Here is a 20229-nt window from a genome sequence, read left to right on the forward strand (position 1 = left end):
GGTGTAGTACTTAACATTTTTCAGTTGAGACTTTCTTGAGGCTCAATGGGGCTGTGACCTGTCCACGGTGATACAGTAAGACATAAAATGGATTTTTAACTGGTATTACCAAATGAAAAGTCACTGAGCAGTTTTTGCTCCAGATGCTTCTTACACTACATGTGGGGGGGTCTCCACACCAAGCCATTTTCCAGTTCTCTGCAGACACTAACCAGGGTCCAACAATTCAATTCTAACTCTCCAGAGTTTGCATCAGACTCTGCAGGTTGTAGGACTCAGTCCCACAGGGACTGCCTTAGCTTCACATGGCAGTTGCCAAGTATTCAGTCTTCAGGTTACCCACACTTCTGTCCAACTTGGCTACAAATCAGGGGTTTCTCTGACTCTCCCCCAGTTCAATAATTTGGTAGAACAGCTCACAGAACTCAGGAAAATAGTCTATTTACTATCACCAGTTTATTTTTTTAAATATTTTTTTAGTTGTGTATGGACTCAACACCTTTATTTGTTTTTATGTGGTGCTAGGATCAAACCCAGTGCCTCACACTTGTGAGTCAAGTGCTGTACCACTGAGCCACAACTCCAGCCCCTACTATCACCAGTTTATTATAGAGAATATAACTCTATAATGTAAGAGATGCTTTTGTAGTGAGGTATAGGGGAATGTGCATAGAGCTTCCATGCCCCCTGGACACACTATCCTCCTAATGCTTAGATGTGTTAACTAGAAGCTCTGAACTCCATCATTTAAGGGTTTTATTTTTTTCAGTACTAGGGATTGAACCCAGGGCCTAGTACATGCTAGGCAAGTACTGTACAGAGCTACATCCCCATACCTTTTTAATTTGAGACAGGAGGCCCTGTGTTGCTAAGGCTGCCCTTTAACTTGTATCCCTCCTACCTTAACCTCCCCAGTCAATGGGAATACAGGTGTCCACTACCACCCTAGTCCTGGAAGTTTCCTAAGACGGCATAATTAGTCACTGATGATTGACTTAATTTTCACCCTTTTCCCTCTGCAGTGGTTGGGGTTAGGCTGAAAGTCCCAATCATCTAATCAAACCTTGGTCTTCTGGCTACTATCCCCTATTTCTGAAGCTATTTAGGGGTCTCCATCCACTTAGTCATCTCTATATCAGCATATAAAAGACATCACAATAGAGATTCTAAGGGGTTTAGAAGCTATATCCCAAGAATCCAAAGACTTTTGTTTTTGAGATAAGCCTCATTACATTGTCCAGGTTGGCCTTAAACTCCTGGGCTCAAATGATCCTCCTCCCTCAGCCTCCCAAGTAGCTGGGACTATACCACCATGCCTAGCTAAAATTATTTTCTATATCACACAAACATATAATTACTTGTAAACTATGTGTATAAACAATATTACTGATATGTTTGAAAGATAAGCTGAATTTTAAATTTATTTTTTTGCATTACTGGGGACTGAACCCAGGGGTACTCACCCACTGAACCATGTCCCCAGCCCTTTTCATTTTGAGACATTTTGAGACAGGGTCTTGCTAAGTTGCCCAGGCTGACCTTGAACTTATGATCTTCCTACCTCAGCTTCCCTAGTCACTGGGATTACAGGTGTGCACTACCAGGCCCAGCGTGAGTTTTAAATTTAAACAGGTAATTTATTGATATAAAATTTTTATTAAAAGCAATTACTACTAATATATTAGTAATGTGATTGAATGTAATTTTTGAAAATATATATGTATATATATTTTGTATTGGGGATTGAATGGAGGGATATTTCACCACTCAGCTGTATTCCGAGCACTTTTTAAAATTTTTTTTTAGTTGTTGATGGACATTTTATTTATTTATATGTAGTGCTAAGAATCAAATTCAGTGCCTCACACATGCTAGGTAAGTGCTCCATCACTGAGCCACAACCCCAGCATTTTTTTTTTTTTTTTTTTTTTGAGATAGGGTCTCACCAAGTTGTTTAGGTCCTTGCTAAATTGCTGAGGTTGGACTTGAGCTTGTGATACTCTTGCCTCAGCCTACTGATTTGCTGGGATTATAGGTTTGTGCCACCATTTCTGGCTAATTTTGAAAATATTGACTTAACATTTTGTGAGTCAGCAATTCACAGGCTGCATCTAAGTCCAGATCACTGTTTCCCTGTGCATTTTCCCACCATGATCCAGGTGAAGATCTGCACCTTGCATCTTTTTCAATCCATTCATCAAGCATACAAATGTGGAAATTCAGCTCATAAATTCCTCTTTCCTGATGTACAAAACAAATCACCCAGGAGTTTTTACATTCCCTGAAGTAACTGAAGGAGCCTATATCCATTTGATCTGAACAATAAGGCTTAAATTTTAGGTGTATTTCTCACTGAAAATGCAAAAAAAAAAAAATTTTGGTACTGTTAGAGATGAACCCATGGTCTTGTGTATGGCTAGGCAAACACGTCCAGCCCATCAAAATGCTCTATTTGTGTACTATGACAATTTTTGTTTGGGGAAAAATACACATGGTAAAATATTCAAAATATCCATGACAGGGATTTTTACCCCAGGAGTTCATGGATAGAATTTAGGTGTCTGAATTTGGGGAAAAAAGATATCTTTCCTCCACTACTATGTATCTGGAATTTAACATTTCCTTTTTTTTTTTTTAATGAATGTAGGCAACAAGTATTAGTAATACTTGTGACTTCATCACTAATAGAAATCAAATTGATTTCATAATTATTGCAGATGTGTCAAATAAATATTGATATTTGTTAAGGTGAGATTGCAAGTCGATCTTAAAGCAGGAGACGGAAACTTTATTCACTAGCCGGTAGTCAAGATCCACCAGCCTACCCAAAGGGATAGGCTGCAACTCTAACCCTTTGACCCCCTCCTGGGGATTGAGTACACCTTTTATAGTCCAAAACCATATTAATCATAATAGCTGTTGCTGTGATTCAAAACCATAAACAAACGTCATGAGATCTAAAATCATAAGCAGAAGAGGGGAGTGGGTCAAAATGTCCCTAGTTGAGTACAAGTTAAAGAATGGTTACTAACATCTAGACAATCAATGTCTGACAGGGTATATTGTCCAAAAAATGGGAACCAAAGAGAGAACAATTTTACAATGTATGAGAATTGCCATTTTGTATTGCCAAACATGCTATGCTAAGCAACTATTGATGGGTACAGAGGCAGGACTTTCCCATGGGAGAAGCAGTTTTTACATGAAGTGGAGTCTCAGGGTAAGATGGAGTCTGTTTGGTCATTGCCCATATAGCCTGGCCCATAACATATTTATCACTATAAAATCACTGGTTGGAGCTGGGGATGTTACTCAGTCAGAGTGTGTAGTATGTGTTTAGCATGTGCAGAGGCTCTGAATTTTATCTCTATCACCAAAACAACAACAAAGAAACACAGTAGTTTTTAGACTTATCATTAGAAATTACCTAATAAAAAGGCATAAATACACATATTACAAATTTTATTATTAGTAGTAGTATTGGGTATTGAACCAACAGTTGCTTTATCACTGGGATACATTCCCCAATCCTTTTATTTTTTATTTTGTGATAAGGTACTGCTAAATTGCTGAAGCTGGCCTACAACTTGTCAATCTTCCTGTCTCAGTCTCCTGAGTTGTTGGGATTACAGGTGTCTGTCAGCACAACTAGGCATGTATTATAATTTAAAAATTTTCAATTACTGTATTTCATTGTAGTTGGTATCCTTTTAAATAAATACATAGTCCTATGTATTTATTTGTTTTGTGATACTGGGGATTGAACCCAGGTTGTGTTCTACCACGGAGCTACATCCCAGCCCTTTTATCTATTTATTTTACAGTACTGAAGACTGACCCCACAGGCATTCTACCACTGAGTTGCATTCTCAGCCTTTTTATTTTGAAACAGGGTCTCCTTAAGTTGCCCAGGCTGGCCTAAAACTTGGGATCCTTCTGCCTCAGCCTCCTAAGTAGCTGGGCTTTCAGGGGTGCACCACCATGCCCAGTCTATTTATTTTACTTTATGCATTTGATCAATATTCTGAGAAAGGATCCATAAACATGGGCAAACTGCCAAATGGCTCTATGGCACCAAAATTTTAAAACCCTTGATCTAAGGCTATGAAGGAAAAACCCTCTTACCCTCTCCTCTCAACTCCCAGTTGAGGATTGCCACTTCCAGAGACAGTCTGTGTATAATCAAAAGCAGTATGTGTGTGTGCCTGTGTATTTTTACATCTATAACCTTTTTTGTACTGCTAGGAATGAAACCCAGCACACACTCTACAAATGAACTACATCCTTAGCCTTTTCAAATTTTAGGACAGGTTCTTGCTAATTTGCCCTGGCTGGCCTTGCCTGTGTTCCTCCTGTCTCAGCCTCCTAAGCAACTGGAATTATAGGTGTGAGCCACCATGCCTGGCTTTTTTTTTTTTTTTTTTGCAGTGCTGATGATCAAACCTACAGCCTCAACATGCTAGACAAGCACTTTACCACTGAGATACAACCCCGTTTAATTTTTTTTTTTTTTTTGCATACTAGGGATTAAATTCAGGAGTGTTCTATCATGGAGCAACACCCCCAGTCCTTTTTATTTTGAGGGAGGGTTTTGACAAGTTGCCAGGGCTGACCTCCAAGTGTAATTCTCCTGCCTCAACCTCTCAAGTAGCTGGAATTATAGGCATGTACCATCATACTTGGCTTTACGTTGTTTTTAAGATAGTTTCTTTTATTTGAAACTACATATTCAAGTAGTTTCTTTGCCTACTATTTGAACATCTCTATATCATATTGGTATACCTACTCAGTGGGGAAAATCTCATGTAGGCATAAAGCTGATGGGTTGCTCAGAAACTTTTAAAATGGGAAACTTTGGTCTCTAGGTTAAATTGCCATTATATATAAGTTGGGATAATGTAAGGATAACATCAGATGTAAGCAAGGAAGAGAATGCAGTGTGTTAAAAGAAATGCTATTGATGCTGGACATGGTGATACATGCCTCTAATCCCAGTAATTTGGGAAATTAAAGCAGGAGGATTACAAGTTCAAAGCCAGCCTCAGCAACTTAGTGACACAGTCTCAAAATAAAATAAAAAATAAAATGGGCTTGGGATGCAGTTCAGAGGTTCAGTGCCCCTGAGTTCAAACAGTCCCAATAGTGCCAAAAAAAAAATTATCGCTCTTGGTGCGGAGATGTAGCTCAGTGACTGAGTATGTGTACAACCCTGGAAATCTAATCCCCAGTACTGCAAAAAGAAAGAAGAAAGAACTGCTGTTAAGAATCACATAGTTGTAAAAATAAATAAATAAAAAGAATCACATTATAGCTGGGCATGGTGTCCCATGCCTATAATTCCAGTTACTGGAGAGGTTGAGGCAGGAGGATGACAAGTTCAAGGATAGCCTCAGCCAACTTAGAACCTATCTCAAAAAAAGAAAAAGGCTGGGGATGTGGCTCAATGGTAGAACACTTGAGTTCAATGCCCAGTACTGAAACAAAACAAAGCAAAACAAAAAAGAATCATTTGGTTGTCTGGACAAAGTTTTATTTTTGAAGTAGTATTTTATTATTATTTTTTTACTTTTTTGTATGACACAAATATGGCATTTTATTTATTTAAGGTGGGGAGGTTCTGGAGATTTAGCTCAGAGGCACTTTACCTCTGAGCTACATCCCCAACCCCCCCTTTTTTTTTTTTTAATTTTGACACAGGGTCTCACTAGTTGGTTAGGGCCTCCCTAAGTTGCTAAGGATGTTTTTGAACTTGCTAAGGATGTCTTTGAACTTATGATCCTCTGGTTTCAACCTCCCAAGCCACTGGGATTACAGGCATGCACACCATGCCCAGCTCAAATATGGCATTTTAAAATTTAAAACTATATATATATATACAGAATTTTGGTCCCAGAAAGGAGAGTCAGAATGTAATCCATACACTGAGGTTGAGGGAATGCTGTTTTCATGCTGATATTTGTCCCATTAGCTAGCATTTGGTGAATGGCTTAGTCTAGTAAAAATAACCACTGGAAGAACTAAGTGCCTTTTTCCCACAAATAGATGTTTATTTAAAAAGAAAGAAGGTTTGGGGAAGATTATGTTCCACAGGCTAGGCAATTTAGCTTCTTCACCAATAGGTGAAAGCTAAGAGACAGTGGACAACATTCAAAGTCAAACTAGCATTGTGTATGTTGCTAACTAAATACAATAGAAAAAAATTAAAAGAGTTAATGTTGAATGGCTAAATGTGCCATGTACTGACAATGGAGTTAATAATACCTGTCCTGGTAGATCAGTTCACTAAATTGTAAAGGAGTTTTGTCCAGGAACTTCCTGCATGATCCTCATTTACGAATTCATCCGTTCAATACCCAATATTTTCAGTTGCATGAATAGTGTGACCTGAGATTTGACTCCCGTGAAGATGATTTCTGAATAAATTTACAGGATACACTGAGAGGTAAAGTCATTCTGGGAGGAATGTAAATACAGGTTAAAAGTATTACACTTGACTTACCTTCTGAGAATTACTGACTGAATACTGAGTGTAGTATACACTATATACCCATCCTATTTTGTATCTACAAACCCATACCGACATTTCATAAAATACAAGGATTATTAATTACCTTTAAAGAAATAAAATGCATAAGACTTACTCTGTTTTTCATATGATTTTATTTTCTCCCTTCAACCATAATAATATGATATCCAAATTTTGTCTTAACTGGTGGGTCTGTAAACACAGGTTTATCCATCCCACTTACAGGCAAGGCAAATGCTGCTTCTTGAAATGGTCCAACCATTGACCCTCTTGTCATCCAGCCCAAGTCACCCTGAAAAATCCAAAAGATATATGATACCAAATGGCCCTGAAAAGGAAACAGTTCTACAGTAGCTTGAAAGAACTTTTCAACATGAACCATAAGGTTACTAGGTTTTTAAAAATTATTTGTTCTTGGGGCTAGGGTTGTGGCTCACTTAGCATGGGCAAGGCCCTGGTTCGATCCTCAGCACCACATAAAAATAAATAAATTAATTAAAAGATATCGTATCCAACTACAACTAAAAAATAAATATTTTAAAAAATTATTTGTTCTTTTTAGTTATACATGACAGTAGAAAGTATTTTGATATATCATACATATATGGAATACAACTTCCCATGATGTGGAGTTACACTTGTGTATTCATACATGAACATAGGAAAGTTATATCTAATTCATTCTACTTTCTTTCCAGTTCCCATCTCCCCCTACTACGTTTATTCATCTGGGTTATGTAGGAGTTATTTAAATGAGAACAAATAAGTAGAAGTCTAAATCTAGACTGAACACACAAGCACTCATAATATTGCTGGGCTCTGAAGTTAGCTGTGCAAGTTTGGTCATGCCAGGGTTAGACATAGGAAACTCTTTTTCAACTGTTCACAAGTTGGACATTTGGACCTCTTTTTTTTTTTTTCCAGTAGTACTGGGGATCAAACCCAGGGCCTCTGTGCATGCTAAGTACATGCTGTAGCTAAGCTACAACCACAGGCCCAGAAATTGGACATTTTTGTGCTTAAGATCTTTAAACCAAGATCTGAATAAAATTAATAGAAGAAATTAAGAAATAATCCTTGCTTTTGTGTTTGCTCTGTGGAGGCCAGAAAATTTTAAATAAAAGCAACATACCCCTTGCCTGGCTTTATCTTCACTATATTGTGTGGCTACTTCATTGAATCTCATTCCAGACTTTAACTTTTCCATGGCTTCCATGATTTTGCTGTGTTTTTCACATAGAATGTGTCTAACCTACAAAGAAAAAGCATGTACTTGTAATACTTGGACACCCAAATGATTCCTCTCAGTACAGCAGTTACATTCGGATTAATCTCACCAGTTAAAAATAGTTTGTGGAAAATGAAAATCCTGCAAGTCTGCCCAGTTGGATGACTGCCACAAATTTATTATCAAGACAGTATCTCAAAACCCTGAAAGAGATGGAAAATGGGCACTCTGGCTATGGGAACCTCCCCTCTTTCAACATGTATCTTAGTGGTAACAAAAAGAAGAAACATGATTGACAGCATGTTAGCATCCAATCTCAGCTCTGCTGTATGACCTTGGGCATGTCTTTAAACCTCCAAATGTTTCCCCATTTGTGCACTGAGATAATAACAAGACCTATGTGTTCTCCCGGGGTTGTGAAGATTGAGATAATGTAGCTAACATTCAATAAATGCGATTATTTCATCGGAGTAGGCATGCTATAAAAAAGCTCACCAAGAAATATTTTCTACCCAAAGGGACCTAAAGTGTAACAGTCACCCCACAATTCAACACTCTGAAAAAGTATCACATATTGAATATTAAGAATACTAAAGCAGGGGCTGGGGTTGTGGCTCAGCATTAGAGCACATGCCTAGGTTCGATTCTTAGCACCACATAAAAATAAATAAATAAATAAATAAATAAATAAATAAATAAGGGTATGTGTCCAACTACAACTAAAAAATATTTTTAAAAAGAATACTAAAGCAGGGGGCTGGAGTTGTAGCTCAGTGGTAGAGCACTTGCCTAGCATGTGTGAGGCACTGGGTTCAATCCTCAGCACCACATAAAAATAAATAAAGGCATTGTATCTGTGTACAATTTAAAAAAATAGATGCATAAAAGGAATACTAAAGCAGGACATGGTGGTGAGGATCACAAGTTCAAGGCAAGCCTAAGCAATGTACCAAGCCCCTGTCTCAAAATAAATAGGGCTGTGGATGTAGCTCAGTGGTAGGGAACCCCTGGGTTCAAGCCCCAATACTCCACCCCTAGCACACACAAAGAATACTCAACACAGGGTTGGGGATGTAGCTCAGTGGTATAGTGCTTGTCTAGTATGCATGAGGCTCTGGATTCAATCCATAGTAGCAAAAAATAAACCTCAATAGTATAGAAACATTCATTTTGACCTGTGTTTACATAAAACAATGTTTTTTTTAAAAAAAACTATATTTCTAAAATGATTTTGTCATCATATCTGTTTTGGAGAATTTCCTATTTTTCAAACAATCAGTTTTTTGTTTCAGTGGGTATGGTGGCTCATGCCTATAATCCCAGTGACTCAGGAGACTGAGGCAGGATCGTTGTAACTTTGAGGCCAGCCCCTTCTGTTTGATGAGACCCCATCTCAAAAAATCAAACAAAAGGGATGGGGATATAGCTCAGTGGTACAGCACCTCTGGGTTCAATCCCCAGTACCACAAAAAAACCAACCCCCCAATAAAACACCAACCAACCAACAAACAAAAAACACCCCAACAACCCCCAAACCCATAATCATTTGTTTCACATTGGAGGTGATAAACTGGGGTACAGTGAAAGGACTCTCCCTGTTAATTTAGACAAGCAAGCTAAGTATCTTTAGGGTTAACTACAGAAATCAGGGAGATGGAGAGTATCCTCATCCCACTGGAGTAACTTTCTGACTAGTGGAGTTGAATGCACCAAAGGAAAGAAAAGCAGGGCTCGGAAAGCCAAATGTCTACAGAACACGTTCAGCACTATCCAAGGCAGACAGGGTAAACAATCTGGAGAAATAGCCAGAGTTAGCCTGATGGGAAACAAGAATGGTTCATAAGACCTCAAACTGACCTGGCCACAACAGCATCTAGACTGCACCTCTCTTTTTACTTCCACAGTTATGAAGCAGCCTTTTGACTTACCTAATTTTAGTAGTGTACACAGCACTCATGATCACAGAAAGGGGACACTGCCCACCATTTTATAAATGAACAAATATATGGTTTGGACAGTGTGACAGAGTGAGTTTGTAGGACCCATGGTGTTTTGTAAGTGTGATGACCAGCTGGCAATTCTATAACTGTGTCTTGGAAGAGAACCAAGCCCCAAAGTTCAGGAGCGATGAGCATGGAAGAGGTGGCTGAAGTTGTGGGTGTTGGTGAGATTACTTATGGAGGCTTTGCAGGATGAGAAGAGAAGGAAATAAAGCTGAAGACAACCTTGGAGAATATCAATGTCTGTGCAAACAAGAAAGCACAAAAAGCCTAACAAAAAGGAAAGGCAAAGTAGGTAGGAGAGAAAAGTGTGTTAGAAACCAAGTAAGAAAAAAAGAAGAGGTGAGGGTATAGCTCAGTGGTAGTACTTGCCCAGCATACCTAAGGCCATAGGTTCCATCCCTAGCATTGCAAAACAGACAGACAAAAACAACATAGGAAAAAGTTTCAAAGAGGAAATTATCAACAGGGTTAATTAAGTGCTATAGATATTACGAAAGAAATATAATAAATTTAGCAATGGATGGGACTGGGCATGTAGCTCAGTGGCAGAGTACTTGCCTAGTATGCATGGAGCCCTGGGTTTGAATTCTAGCAACCCACACAAACACCAATGACTGATCAATGTCCTTAGCAAAAGGAGTTTCAGAGGTGCAGAAGCCCAGACACAGCAGGTTGACCAAGGAGGCAATATGAAGTGGGAAGGTAAACCATCATGTTGGGCATTTTCAACTAATTTAGTTCACAAAGAAGAAAGGGCTCTAGTTAGAGAAAAAAAAAAGCTTGAATATGTATACATTTTCAAGATTCCTGAGCATATTTTCAGAATTAAGGGAAGGATCCAGTAAAGAGTGAAAGGGTGGAGACAGAACAAAGACAGGAGGGTACAAATAAATGAAGGCGCAAGGCCTGGTCTTCAAAACACTGTTTGAAATAATAGCTTTAGCCGGGTGCTGTGGCACATGCCTGTAACCCCAGTGGCTTGGAAGACTGAGGCAGGAGGATTGCAAGTCCAAAGCCAGCCTGAACAACTTAGCAAGACCCTGTCTCAATAAAATAAAATAAAATAAAATAAAATGAACTGGGGATATGGTTTAGTGGTTAAGTGCTCCTGGGTTCAATCCCTAGTGTGAAGAAAAGAAAGAAAAAAAGAAAAATTAGCTTTAAAGGAAAAAGGGTGAGGAGAGAGAAGGGCAATTTGGGCAAAGATAACTTTGTTGATGAGGGCTGAAAGCCAAGGAGTTCCTGAATCCTTGTGAAAATATTAAAATATCATTAAGTCACTGATATATTATTAAATTTAACAAATCAATAATTTAATTAAATTAAACTAATTACCAAATAATTATTGTGAAAATAATAAAACTACTTAAAAGTTATCAGGTACTTAATGTTTGCTAGACACCCGTGCTAAGTGCTTTACTTAAATTATCTCATTAAATCCTCACACCAACCTATGAGAGTAGACCAGTATTTCTTAACTCTGGTAGCATATTCAAATCACCTCAAGAGCATCTAAGAAAAATATCAAGGTCTAGGCCCCACTCCAGAGATTCTGATGTAGTCTGTCTGGAGTGAGCCTCTAGGCTCTTCAGGTGAATTGGATGCAAACCCAGGGTTGGGAACCACTGGACGAAGTTATCTGCTGAGTGGCTGGAGCAGAGTGGTAGGCAGCTTGCGGAGAGTAGTAAAAGACTGGTGAGTAGCAAGGCCTAGGGCCTAGCTAAGATTAGATGACTGGTACTAGTGGCCCCAATCCTCAATATCCTATGGGACTCTCCAGTAGGGCCCAGCAATTCTGGGTTTAAGTACAAAGAAAGTAGATCATTGGATTAATCCTCAGCTGGGTAATTTGGAGGTGGATGTAGTGAGGATGACCAAAAGGAAAAATGTCAGGGCTCCTTAATCCATGGATCAAGCCCTTAGATTCAATTTGCAGTTCATAGGAAATAGGACAGGAGAAGAAATATGAAACCTGAGAGAAAGTGGGGAGAGCAGAGCGGGCTTGAGGGCCTGGAATCTGGGAGGAGAACAAAACAGGAAGGGAAGGAAGGAAGCTGTGGTCAGCAGGTGGGTCTCAGAATCTATAGAGCTTGTATACAAGGGTAGGGTGTGGACACAAGGGTGGAAACTGAAATAATCAGAGGATATGGAAGGAGCAGAGACCCTAAAAGCTAGAGTGTCCCAGGGTCTCTTCCCTGCTGAGGCCTTTGAAAACATTGGAAACAATTCAGCTGTCCTTCAACAGGTTAGTGGTTAAACATACTATGGCACTTATACATCATGGAATAACTATTGAAACACACAACAGTTTGAATGAAATCTCTAGACAACTATGCTAAGTGAAAAAAAAACAATCTCATAAAGTTACATTTAATATTCTTGAAAATTATCAAATCACACAAATGGAAAGCAAATTAGTTGTTTCCAGGAGTTAAGAAGTGGGTAGAGGAAGGGGCAGGAAGGAAATGGATGTAGTTATCAATGTGCAACAGGAGAGGTTCTTGGGGTGATGATAACGTTCTATTCTTTGAATGTATCAATGTCAATGTCCTGGGTGTACTACTGTACTCTAGTTTTTTGTAAGATGTACTATTGGGGAAAAGAGGGTGTAAGGTAAGATATTATTTCTCACAAGTGCATGTGAATCTACAATTATCTTAAAATAAAAAACTTAACCCAAATCTACTTTACTACCAAATTACATATCACTCCTTTCCATATACCTTGTGTATAGCCATTCTGGAATTAATTTTTCTATAGAGGGCATGGTGTTTCTTTAAATCCACCAGCAATACCTCTTTGGTATCTCTTTGGTTAGGTGGTCATAAAAGTTGCTATTTGAAGCAACTTCCAAATTGCATATAGCCAAAATTAGCCTAGAATATTCTTTATGAAGATGTCATACTGGAGACTAACAGTTAACTCTCATTAGCCCAACTCCTGAGTTGTAAAAGTGACCAATTCTTCAGCTGAACAGCATATGAAGCACCTAGGTTGTATTTAGGGTCCATGTTTTAGGAAAAATTTCTTTGAACACCAGGATCCCCACTTTTCATGGTCGGATGGTCATACAGGAATGGAGGACAACTGCAGAAAAGCAATCATCTATCTCCTCATTGAATAAATGAATCAAATTACAGACTCCCAAATCCTAACTTGGGAACTGCCTTGTTACATAGCACACGGTAGTATAGTTCTGTTTCCAGATTAAATTTTCTCATGTAGATGCTCCTCCGGGACTAGGTTAAGTACTTCATGTAATATTTGCTGAGTGTCTCCTACTACCATATTTATGGTCAAGGCCCTGGCTTATAGCTCCCTAGTGTGTGTGGGGGGGAGCTTTCTAATGAGACCTACACCCTTACTTGTTTATTTAGCTGAGGTGGCTTTTAGCTTTTATCTGAGCTCTCAGTTTCATAAAATATTTCTTTTCCCAAATGAAATTCCCAGAGAATTATGCTGAGTGAAAATCCCAAAAGGTTACATACTATGTGATCTTCATAAGGAATGTTCATCTTCAGGTACTTAATTTGATGTTCACCTGAAGAAGTGGTCACTTTTATGACCCAGCAATTGGGCTAATGAGAGCTGATATGTTTCCAGTATGACATTCTTCATAAAGGATATTTTTTTAGGCTAATTTTGGCTATATGCAATTTTCATCTTGAATGCTGACTTTTATAAGCACCTAACCCAAGAGACTCTCCACTGATGGCTTTAAAGAGGCATTCTGTCCTCTCTAGAAAAATTAAGTCCAGTGTGGCTATACATGAGGTATATGGAAAGGAGTGGGCATATAATTTGGTAGGAAAGTAGATTCAGGTTAAGATTTTTTAATTGGGTTTTTAAAGATAATTGTAGATTCACATGTAGTTGTGAGAAATAACATCTGTACCTTTTGCCCTCTTTCATTGAGAATATCTAACAATGTTTTAGGAATAATAGTAAAGTATGAAGGAGCCTGAGAGGTGGTACACACCTGCAATCCCAGTGACTCAGGAAGCGGACACAGAAGGATCATAAATGCTCACATGGGAGGATTACAAATTTGAAATCAGCCTGGGTAACTTAGCAAGATCCTATCTCTTAATAAAATTTTTAAAAAGGGCAGGTGATGCAGCTCAGTGGTAGAGCATTCTTCAGTTCAAATTCCAGTGCCACTATAAAATAAACAAATAAATAAAAAATAAAAGCAGTAAGAAATTCTAGATGTCTGAGAAAACATTTGAGAAAATATTTAAAAGGAATTTTTAAAAATATTTTTATAGTAGATGGACACATTTTTTTTTGTTTCTCTTTTTTTTAATATTTATTTTTTAGTTTGCGGTGGACACAACATCTTTGTTTGTATGTGGTGCTGAGGATCGAACCCGGGCCGCACGCATGCCAGGCGAGCGCGCTACCGCTTGAGCCACATCCCCAGCCCAGACACATTTTTTTTAATGTGTGCTGAGCATCGAACCGAGTGCCCCACATGTGCTAGGTAAGTGCTCTACCAATTGAGCCACAACCCCAGCCCCTAAAAGGAATTATTTTTTATAAGCAAGATTGATTCTTATTTTCCAGTTCTGCATCACCTTGGTTTTATGTCAGTGTTAGGTTAGCTTTTAAGAATGAGTTAAGCATCATGTGTGTGTGTGTGTGTGTGTGTGTGTGTGTGTGTGACTAATGCTGAACATGGAAAAAGGGAAGTAGTGAATCAACTCACCTTTACTGCATTGCCACCACCTTTGGGTCCCTGAGCCTTCTTGTCAGCATTGTCACTCCCAGAGGCTGCTCCCCCTTTAGAGAAGAGATGACAGGTACTCTTTTAAACTGTACCTTGGTATTCACAGAAAGCTCCAGCACATAAGACAAGTTGATACTTCCATCATAGCATGAAACTACAAAAGGGAACTCTGCCAGAAACTTTACTATATCAAACTAAATGAAATCTGTGACTCACCTTTCTTAAAACAAAGGAAATTCATGCCCTTCGTAAACATTACATCAGAATGGATACATGAATGCATGTGCTAATGGATGAATGAAAGCTTCAGAGTCCTGGTCCAGATTTTCTGGACTCAATTTCCAATCCTGCCTTCTAAGGGCAAACCCCTAAACTCATAAGTACTGCAACTATAGATTGAGCACTCACAATTCCAATAAGTAAAATTTCCAAGAATATATTTGGCTAAATAATATATTCATGTTTAAATTCCTATAGTCTATTACACTGCCTATTGATGTCTCCCTATGAAAAATCATTGATATTTAGATTAATGACCACTGGCAGCACCTTATATTTTACTGTGAGGCTGATGTTCCCAATAACTATAGCTGGATTAAGTGTTCAGTTAATAAACATTTCCTAAGAAACTACTAAGTTCCAGGTATTAGAGGTACAAAGATGAATAATCCATAGGAATTCACATTCTAGTGAGGAAGACAGATCATTTCAGGAGAATGCAGCAGGCACAGAGAAAATTATGGACAGGAGGTTGTGGAAGCACATTTTAAGAGGACATTTTAATCAGGCAGGGAAGACTTCCTGGATGAGCAGGAGTTGACTAGCTGAAGAAAGGAGATAGGGACATTCCAAGATGGGACAAACAGCATATGTAGGAAATTGTACAGATGAGGTCAATTTGAGGCAGGAGCACTGTCAGATGGGCCAGCCTAGGGGAGGGGGCTTAATATCAAGACATGAGAGCCTTTGGGCCCCATTAAGGAATTTGGATCTTTTGTGTGTGATGCTGGGGATCAAACCCAGGACCCTGGGCATGTTAGGCAAGTGCTCTGCCCCTGAGCTACACTCTCAGCTCAGAATTTGGAATTTATTCTAAAATATGGAGCCATCAAAAAGTTTTGAGCAGGAAACTTCATCTTACTTGTATTAGTACAGGTTGAGCATCTCTAATCCAAAAATCCAGAATTCCCTGAAATCTGAAACTTTGTGAATACTTAACACAAAATTTCAGATTTTGGAGCATTTCAGTTTTCATATTAAGAATGTTCAACTGGTAAAGTCTATACAAACATTCCCAAATCCACAAAACTCCAAAATTTAAAACACTTCTGGTCCCAAACATTTTGGACAAGGGATATTCAACCTGTGTCTCCAATGCCTAGCACAGTGTCTGGCACACTACTGGTGTTCAGTAAATGTTTAATTAAACTGAAAATCAAAATACTGACTACCAGAAGTCTAAGAAAATGTTATTACTAAGAATTTTACTAGGCCAAACTCGTAATTTGCTATGTATTCACTTTTTTTTTGGGGGGGGGGTACCCAAGGGTGCTTAACCACTGAGCTACAATCCCCAGCCCTTTGTATTTTTTGAGACAGGGTCCTGCTAAGTTGCTGAGGCTGGCTATCCTCTTGCCTCAGCCTCTGGAGTCACTGGAATTACAGGGATGTGCTACCACACCCAGCTGTATTTACTCTTGAATGCTGATACCTTCCAGTTATCCCATGCTCTCCTCTCCTGGATGCTATCATCTTCTAACTGCCAACTCACTCCCTTTCATTTACTAAGGACTCTGGCCTCAACTTGGGCTTTCTCTCCACTCTCAGTCCTGCCATCAACTTGGGTGATTTCACCATCTAAATTGAGGAATTTCTTCCAACAACCTAATCTCATAGTTCTGAATTTTCCTCCTGAATGCCCATGCTCTCTACTCAGGCCACCTGTCCCAGGGGCACATGACAAAATTGCATCACTCACGTAGTTCAGTCTATGTTTACAATCTGATCTTTCAAGATTTCTTATACCCGATTCTCACAACACCAGCTCCTTGACTTCACAGAGTACCACCACTGCCCCACTCCCACCCCTACCACTGAGTTCCTTTATCTTGCTAAATTACCCTAGACTATCAGACTTCTCCTCCTCTTCCCAGGCTGGACCCCTATGCTTGATCATCTGAACTGCATTCCAATGGCACCCTTATTTACCATGTGTTGCTATCCTACTATCTTATTTATTTCTACTGGGAATTGAACCCAGGTGTGCTCTACAACTGAGTTACAATCTCTGGCCCTTTATATATTTTGAGATAGGCGTCATTAACTTGCTGAGGCTGGCCTCAAACTAATGATCCTCCTGCTTCAGTCTCCCACGTAGCTAGGATTACAGGGCATACCACTGTACCCAGCTTCTATCCTACTAAAATTGTCCAACAAAACCTCAATGCTGGCTCAAGGCTACACCAGGCTTTTTTTGATCCAATATTGTGCCAGTTGCAAGGCGCTAGGTAAAATTTGAGTGTGTAGACTGTGTTTTCTCCAAATTCATGGCCTTCAATCTGCCAGGCTCCCAGCCCTGAGGGCAATCCTTCTATTTGTGTTTCATTTCCACTCCCAATACCACATTCCAAACTTTTGTCACTCTTTTCAAGACCCGTACTGAAACCCTGCCCACCTCAGTCTTAAAAAAAATACTCTTGCCTTCCACTTTATTAAGGAATTGAAAGCATAATCTCCCTAATTTTATGCCTTTCCCCTCCCTGGCTCCAATTTTTTACAACAAAACCCATTCTGTCTCTTTCTCTAGACCTCAAACCTGCAGTGCCACTTCTATGCAAAGGTCAGCCGCTCCACCTCAGTCATAGGCTCCAGTTTTTCTGAAATTTCATTCTTCTGTACTTTGACCTTTCACCCTACTGGATCCTTCACTTCAGCCTCACTCTCATATTTTCCCTCTTCTGATGAAACAAACAAAATAAAACTGTCTCCTAATGTTTTATCCTCTTCTATCTCCCATCCCATTTTTATGCTTTTTTAATTAAAACTTTCGAGAGAAGTCCATACTGATTGTAGCCAACTAATCATTTCCCTGTCAGTCTTCTAGTACTACAATATGGCTTCTGCCACTCCACTGAAACCACTCTTTCCTAAGGTCACCTTTAATTTCTAAGTGTAAAATAGTATTGTTTTCATCTTATTTGGTCTCTCTATTGTGCTTAACAGACCATATCGTCTTTCTTTAAACATTCTAGTCTCTTGGGCCTCTGTGACATCATCATTCTACCACTTTCTCTTTTGATTTCCCATAGCCAATACCTTAGTTCAGGCCACCACCATCTCTGAGCTGGAGTACCAGAACAGTCTCCTTATGGGTCTTCCTGACCCTTAACCCACCTTCTTAACATCATATAGAGCACTCTCCATGATTTGTTTTTGTTTGTCTTCAGTGAGAAACTAATTGCCATTCTGTCTTGATTTTTTGCTCCAGCAACACCACACTGCACAAACCATACTGTTTTTCACCTCTGCTATTCCTGCTGTCGAGAATGCTTTGCCCTATCTATTGCCCATCTTGGCCTGCCAAATTCAACTCCAGGAAGTCTTCCCTTCCCTGTTAGTTTCCACAATATCTGTCACAAATCTCTCTAAGTACTGCATGTAGTATGGTACATTATGGTTACTATACTTCTATCTTCCCATAAGAGTAGCAATGTGTACCTTATTTTTATATCCTCGCACTGTGCTTAACACATGTGTGTTCAATTGAAGAATGAGTCCTTCCTCCATGGTGGGCATGTCATTCTCTAAGCACTTAAGAGAACCTTAGGACTATCTATATGGGTTTCCTTTAACTGGTGGCTTTTGATGAGATTACACTTTACAGCTGTAATAATCCTTGAAATAGCAACCCCAAGTCATTGCTTCCGAGGAGCCATTCCTACCAGCTTCTACTACCCACCAGAACGGTCCCTGCACTATATTCCAAAGCGTTTACAAGTAATACCCGGTCGCCCACTTATCCTTTCCAAGCCTCGCCGGAGGAAGTCCTGACATAATCTATGGAAGCTCTGTGGGTCCACTTGCTGCCTCCGTCTTGGACCTGAGAATCGCTTGTCCGTTCATTCCCCTCTCCTCACCCATCCCCATTCTCCCTGGTTATTTTGGATGCTCTACCTTTCCCCGCTTTTCCACCTTTTCCTTTGGGCGGCATCTTCGAAACTTGCCGTTGAACTCTCAACTGCTCCGGTAGCCGTAAAAAGCCCCTTCAGGCCCCATGGGTATGTCTTAAACAATGCCTGTAAACGGCATCATAGTCGACCATTTTAATCGCGGCTCCAGAAGCAGGCATAGCTTGGGACAGACCCAGTCCTTTAGCTCTAGGACCAATAGGGCTAAAGATGATTGACCAATAAGAAGCTGGGTGCCGTGTTGAGGGGGCGGAGACAAAGGTGGTGTTGGGGCGGGAAAGCCCACCTCTGCGCCTTTCATTACTTCTTCAACACGCCCTTATTTGCACCACTTCCCCCGCATCCCCACTACTTCCTCCACGCGTGCGCAGTGAGAGCCTCCGCCTTCTGCAGTCCCTCGGCGCCAGCTCTGGCCAATCCCGTGGGGTCGCTAGACAAAGGGAAAGCTGGAAGAGTTATTGTGGCCACCCACTTCCGCGGCCGTCCTCCCTTACGTGGGGCCTGCCCTCCCTGGGCATTTTTCTTTCTTTCTTCTTTTTTTAAACATTTGTTTATTTTTAGTTATAGGTGGACACAATGTCTTTATTTTTTACTTTATGTGGTGCTGAGGAATGAACCCAGCGCCTCACGCATGCTAGGCGAGGTATTTTTCGTTTTTTAAATTTTATTTTGCAGCTGTAGCTCATTGAGTTCAAAAGGTGGTTTTTTTTTTTTTAAAAAAAAGAATATTTTACTTCCTTTAATCAAATTCAAAAACAACAGACTTTGATAGAAGACTTAGAAGATCCTTCTTTAAAGTACTATGACAATGAAGGGTAAAGTTTAACAAAAATCTTGTTGAAATGATTGCCATTATACATGGATGCCATTTTCAAGAGTTGATAACATTCCTAAATTGATATACCTAACTATGAATCCTAATACAAAACTATTTATGTTCCAGTTAATGATATTTACTAAAAAAACTTTTTTTTCTCATTTGTTTAGCCATGAATGAGAAAGTTAGGGACATTATTAAATGCACCTATTGAAAGTGAACACCATTTTAGTATTGCAAATATACTTTGTGACCTTTTGTACTAAAGGAAGACTAGCAATTTATAGCATTTAGAAAACCTGGTTTGTACTAGAATGTCTAGCTTTGTAATTCAATAACTTTAGTGATTAAAAAAAAGCTTGTTAATTTTTACATAAAATTCAAAAGGTGGTTTTTAAAAAGGCCTATCACCCACCCCTCTGCAATACTCTGTCACGGAGAAACGTTGGAAGCAGTCTAAATGCTAAATACCCTCAGTAGTTTACTGTTTAAATAAATAAACAGTAAAAAAAAATAAACAGTAAAAAAATGTTTGAACAACACAAAGTGATATTATGCATATTTAAAATGATGATTGTAAGACTGTGTGTACACATAGGGGAAATGGCCTTAAGGAAGATTACAGACCAAGATACAAAATGTGATTGCATTTTAAAGAGTATGTATCATGTACTATATAATCTATGCATCTAAATGGCAGGCAGTCTATAGGGTACAGCAAAATGTGACAGGTGGTATT

The 20229-nt window shown here is 39.3% G+C and overlaps 1 protein-coding gene across 1 annotated transcript; it reads right to left on the reverse strand.

The window, feature by feature from the left end:
• Positions 1-6641: 6641 nt before the first annotated feature.
• Positions 6642-18821, reverse strand: Pin4 (peptidylprolyl cis/trans isomerase, NIMA-interacting 4). The gene is made up of 4 exons (XM_027920170.2): positions 18660-18821; positions 14466-14539; positions 7659-7778; positions 6642-6818 (listed from the first exon to the last, which is right to left on the reverse strand). Exons 1-4 carry the CDS (start codon positions 18694-18696, stop codon positions 6660-6662), a joined length of 390 nt encoding a protein of 129 aa, XP_027775971.1. The 5' UTR covers positions 18697-18821; the 3' UTR covers positions 6642-6659.
• Between the last annotated feature and the right edge of the window lie 1408 nt (positions 18822-20229).

This window comes from Marmota flaviventris, chromosome X (genome assembly GCF_047511675.1).
Source record: "Marmota flaviventris isolate mMarFla1 chromosome X, mMarFla1.hap1, whole genome shotgun sequence".
Taxonomy (NCBI): domain Eukaryota; kingdom Metazoa; phylum Chordata; class Mammalia; order Rodentia; family Sciuridae; genus Marmota; species Marmota flaviventris.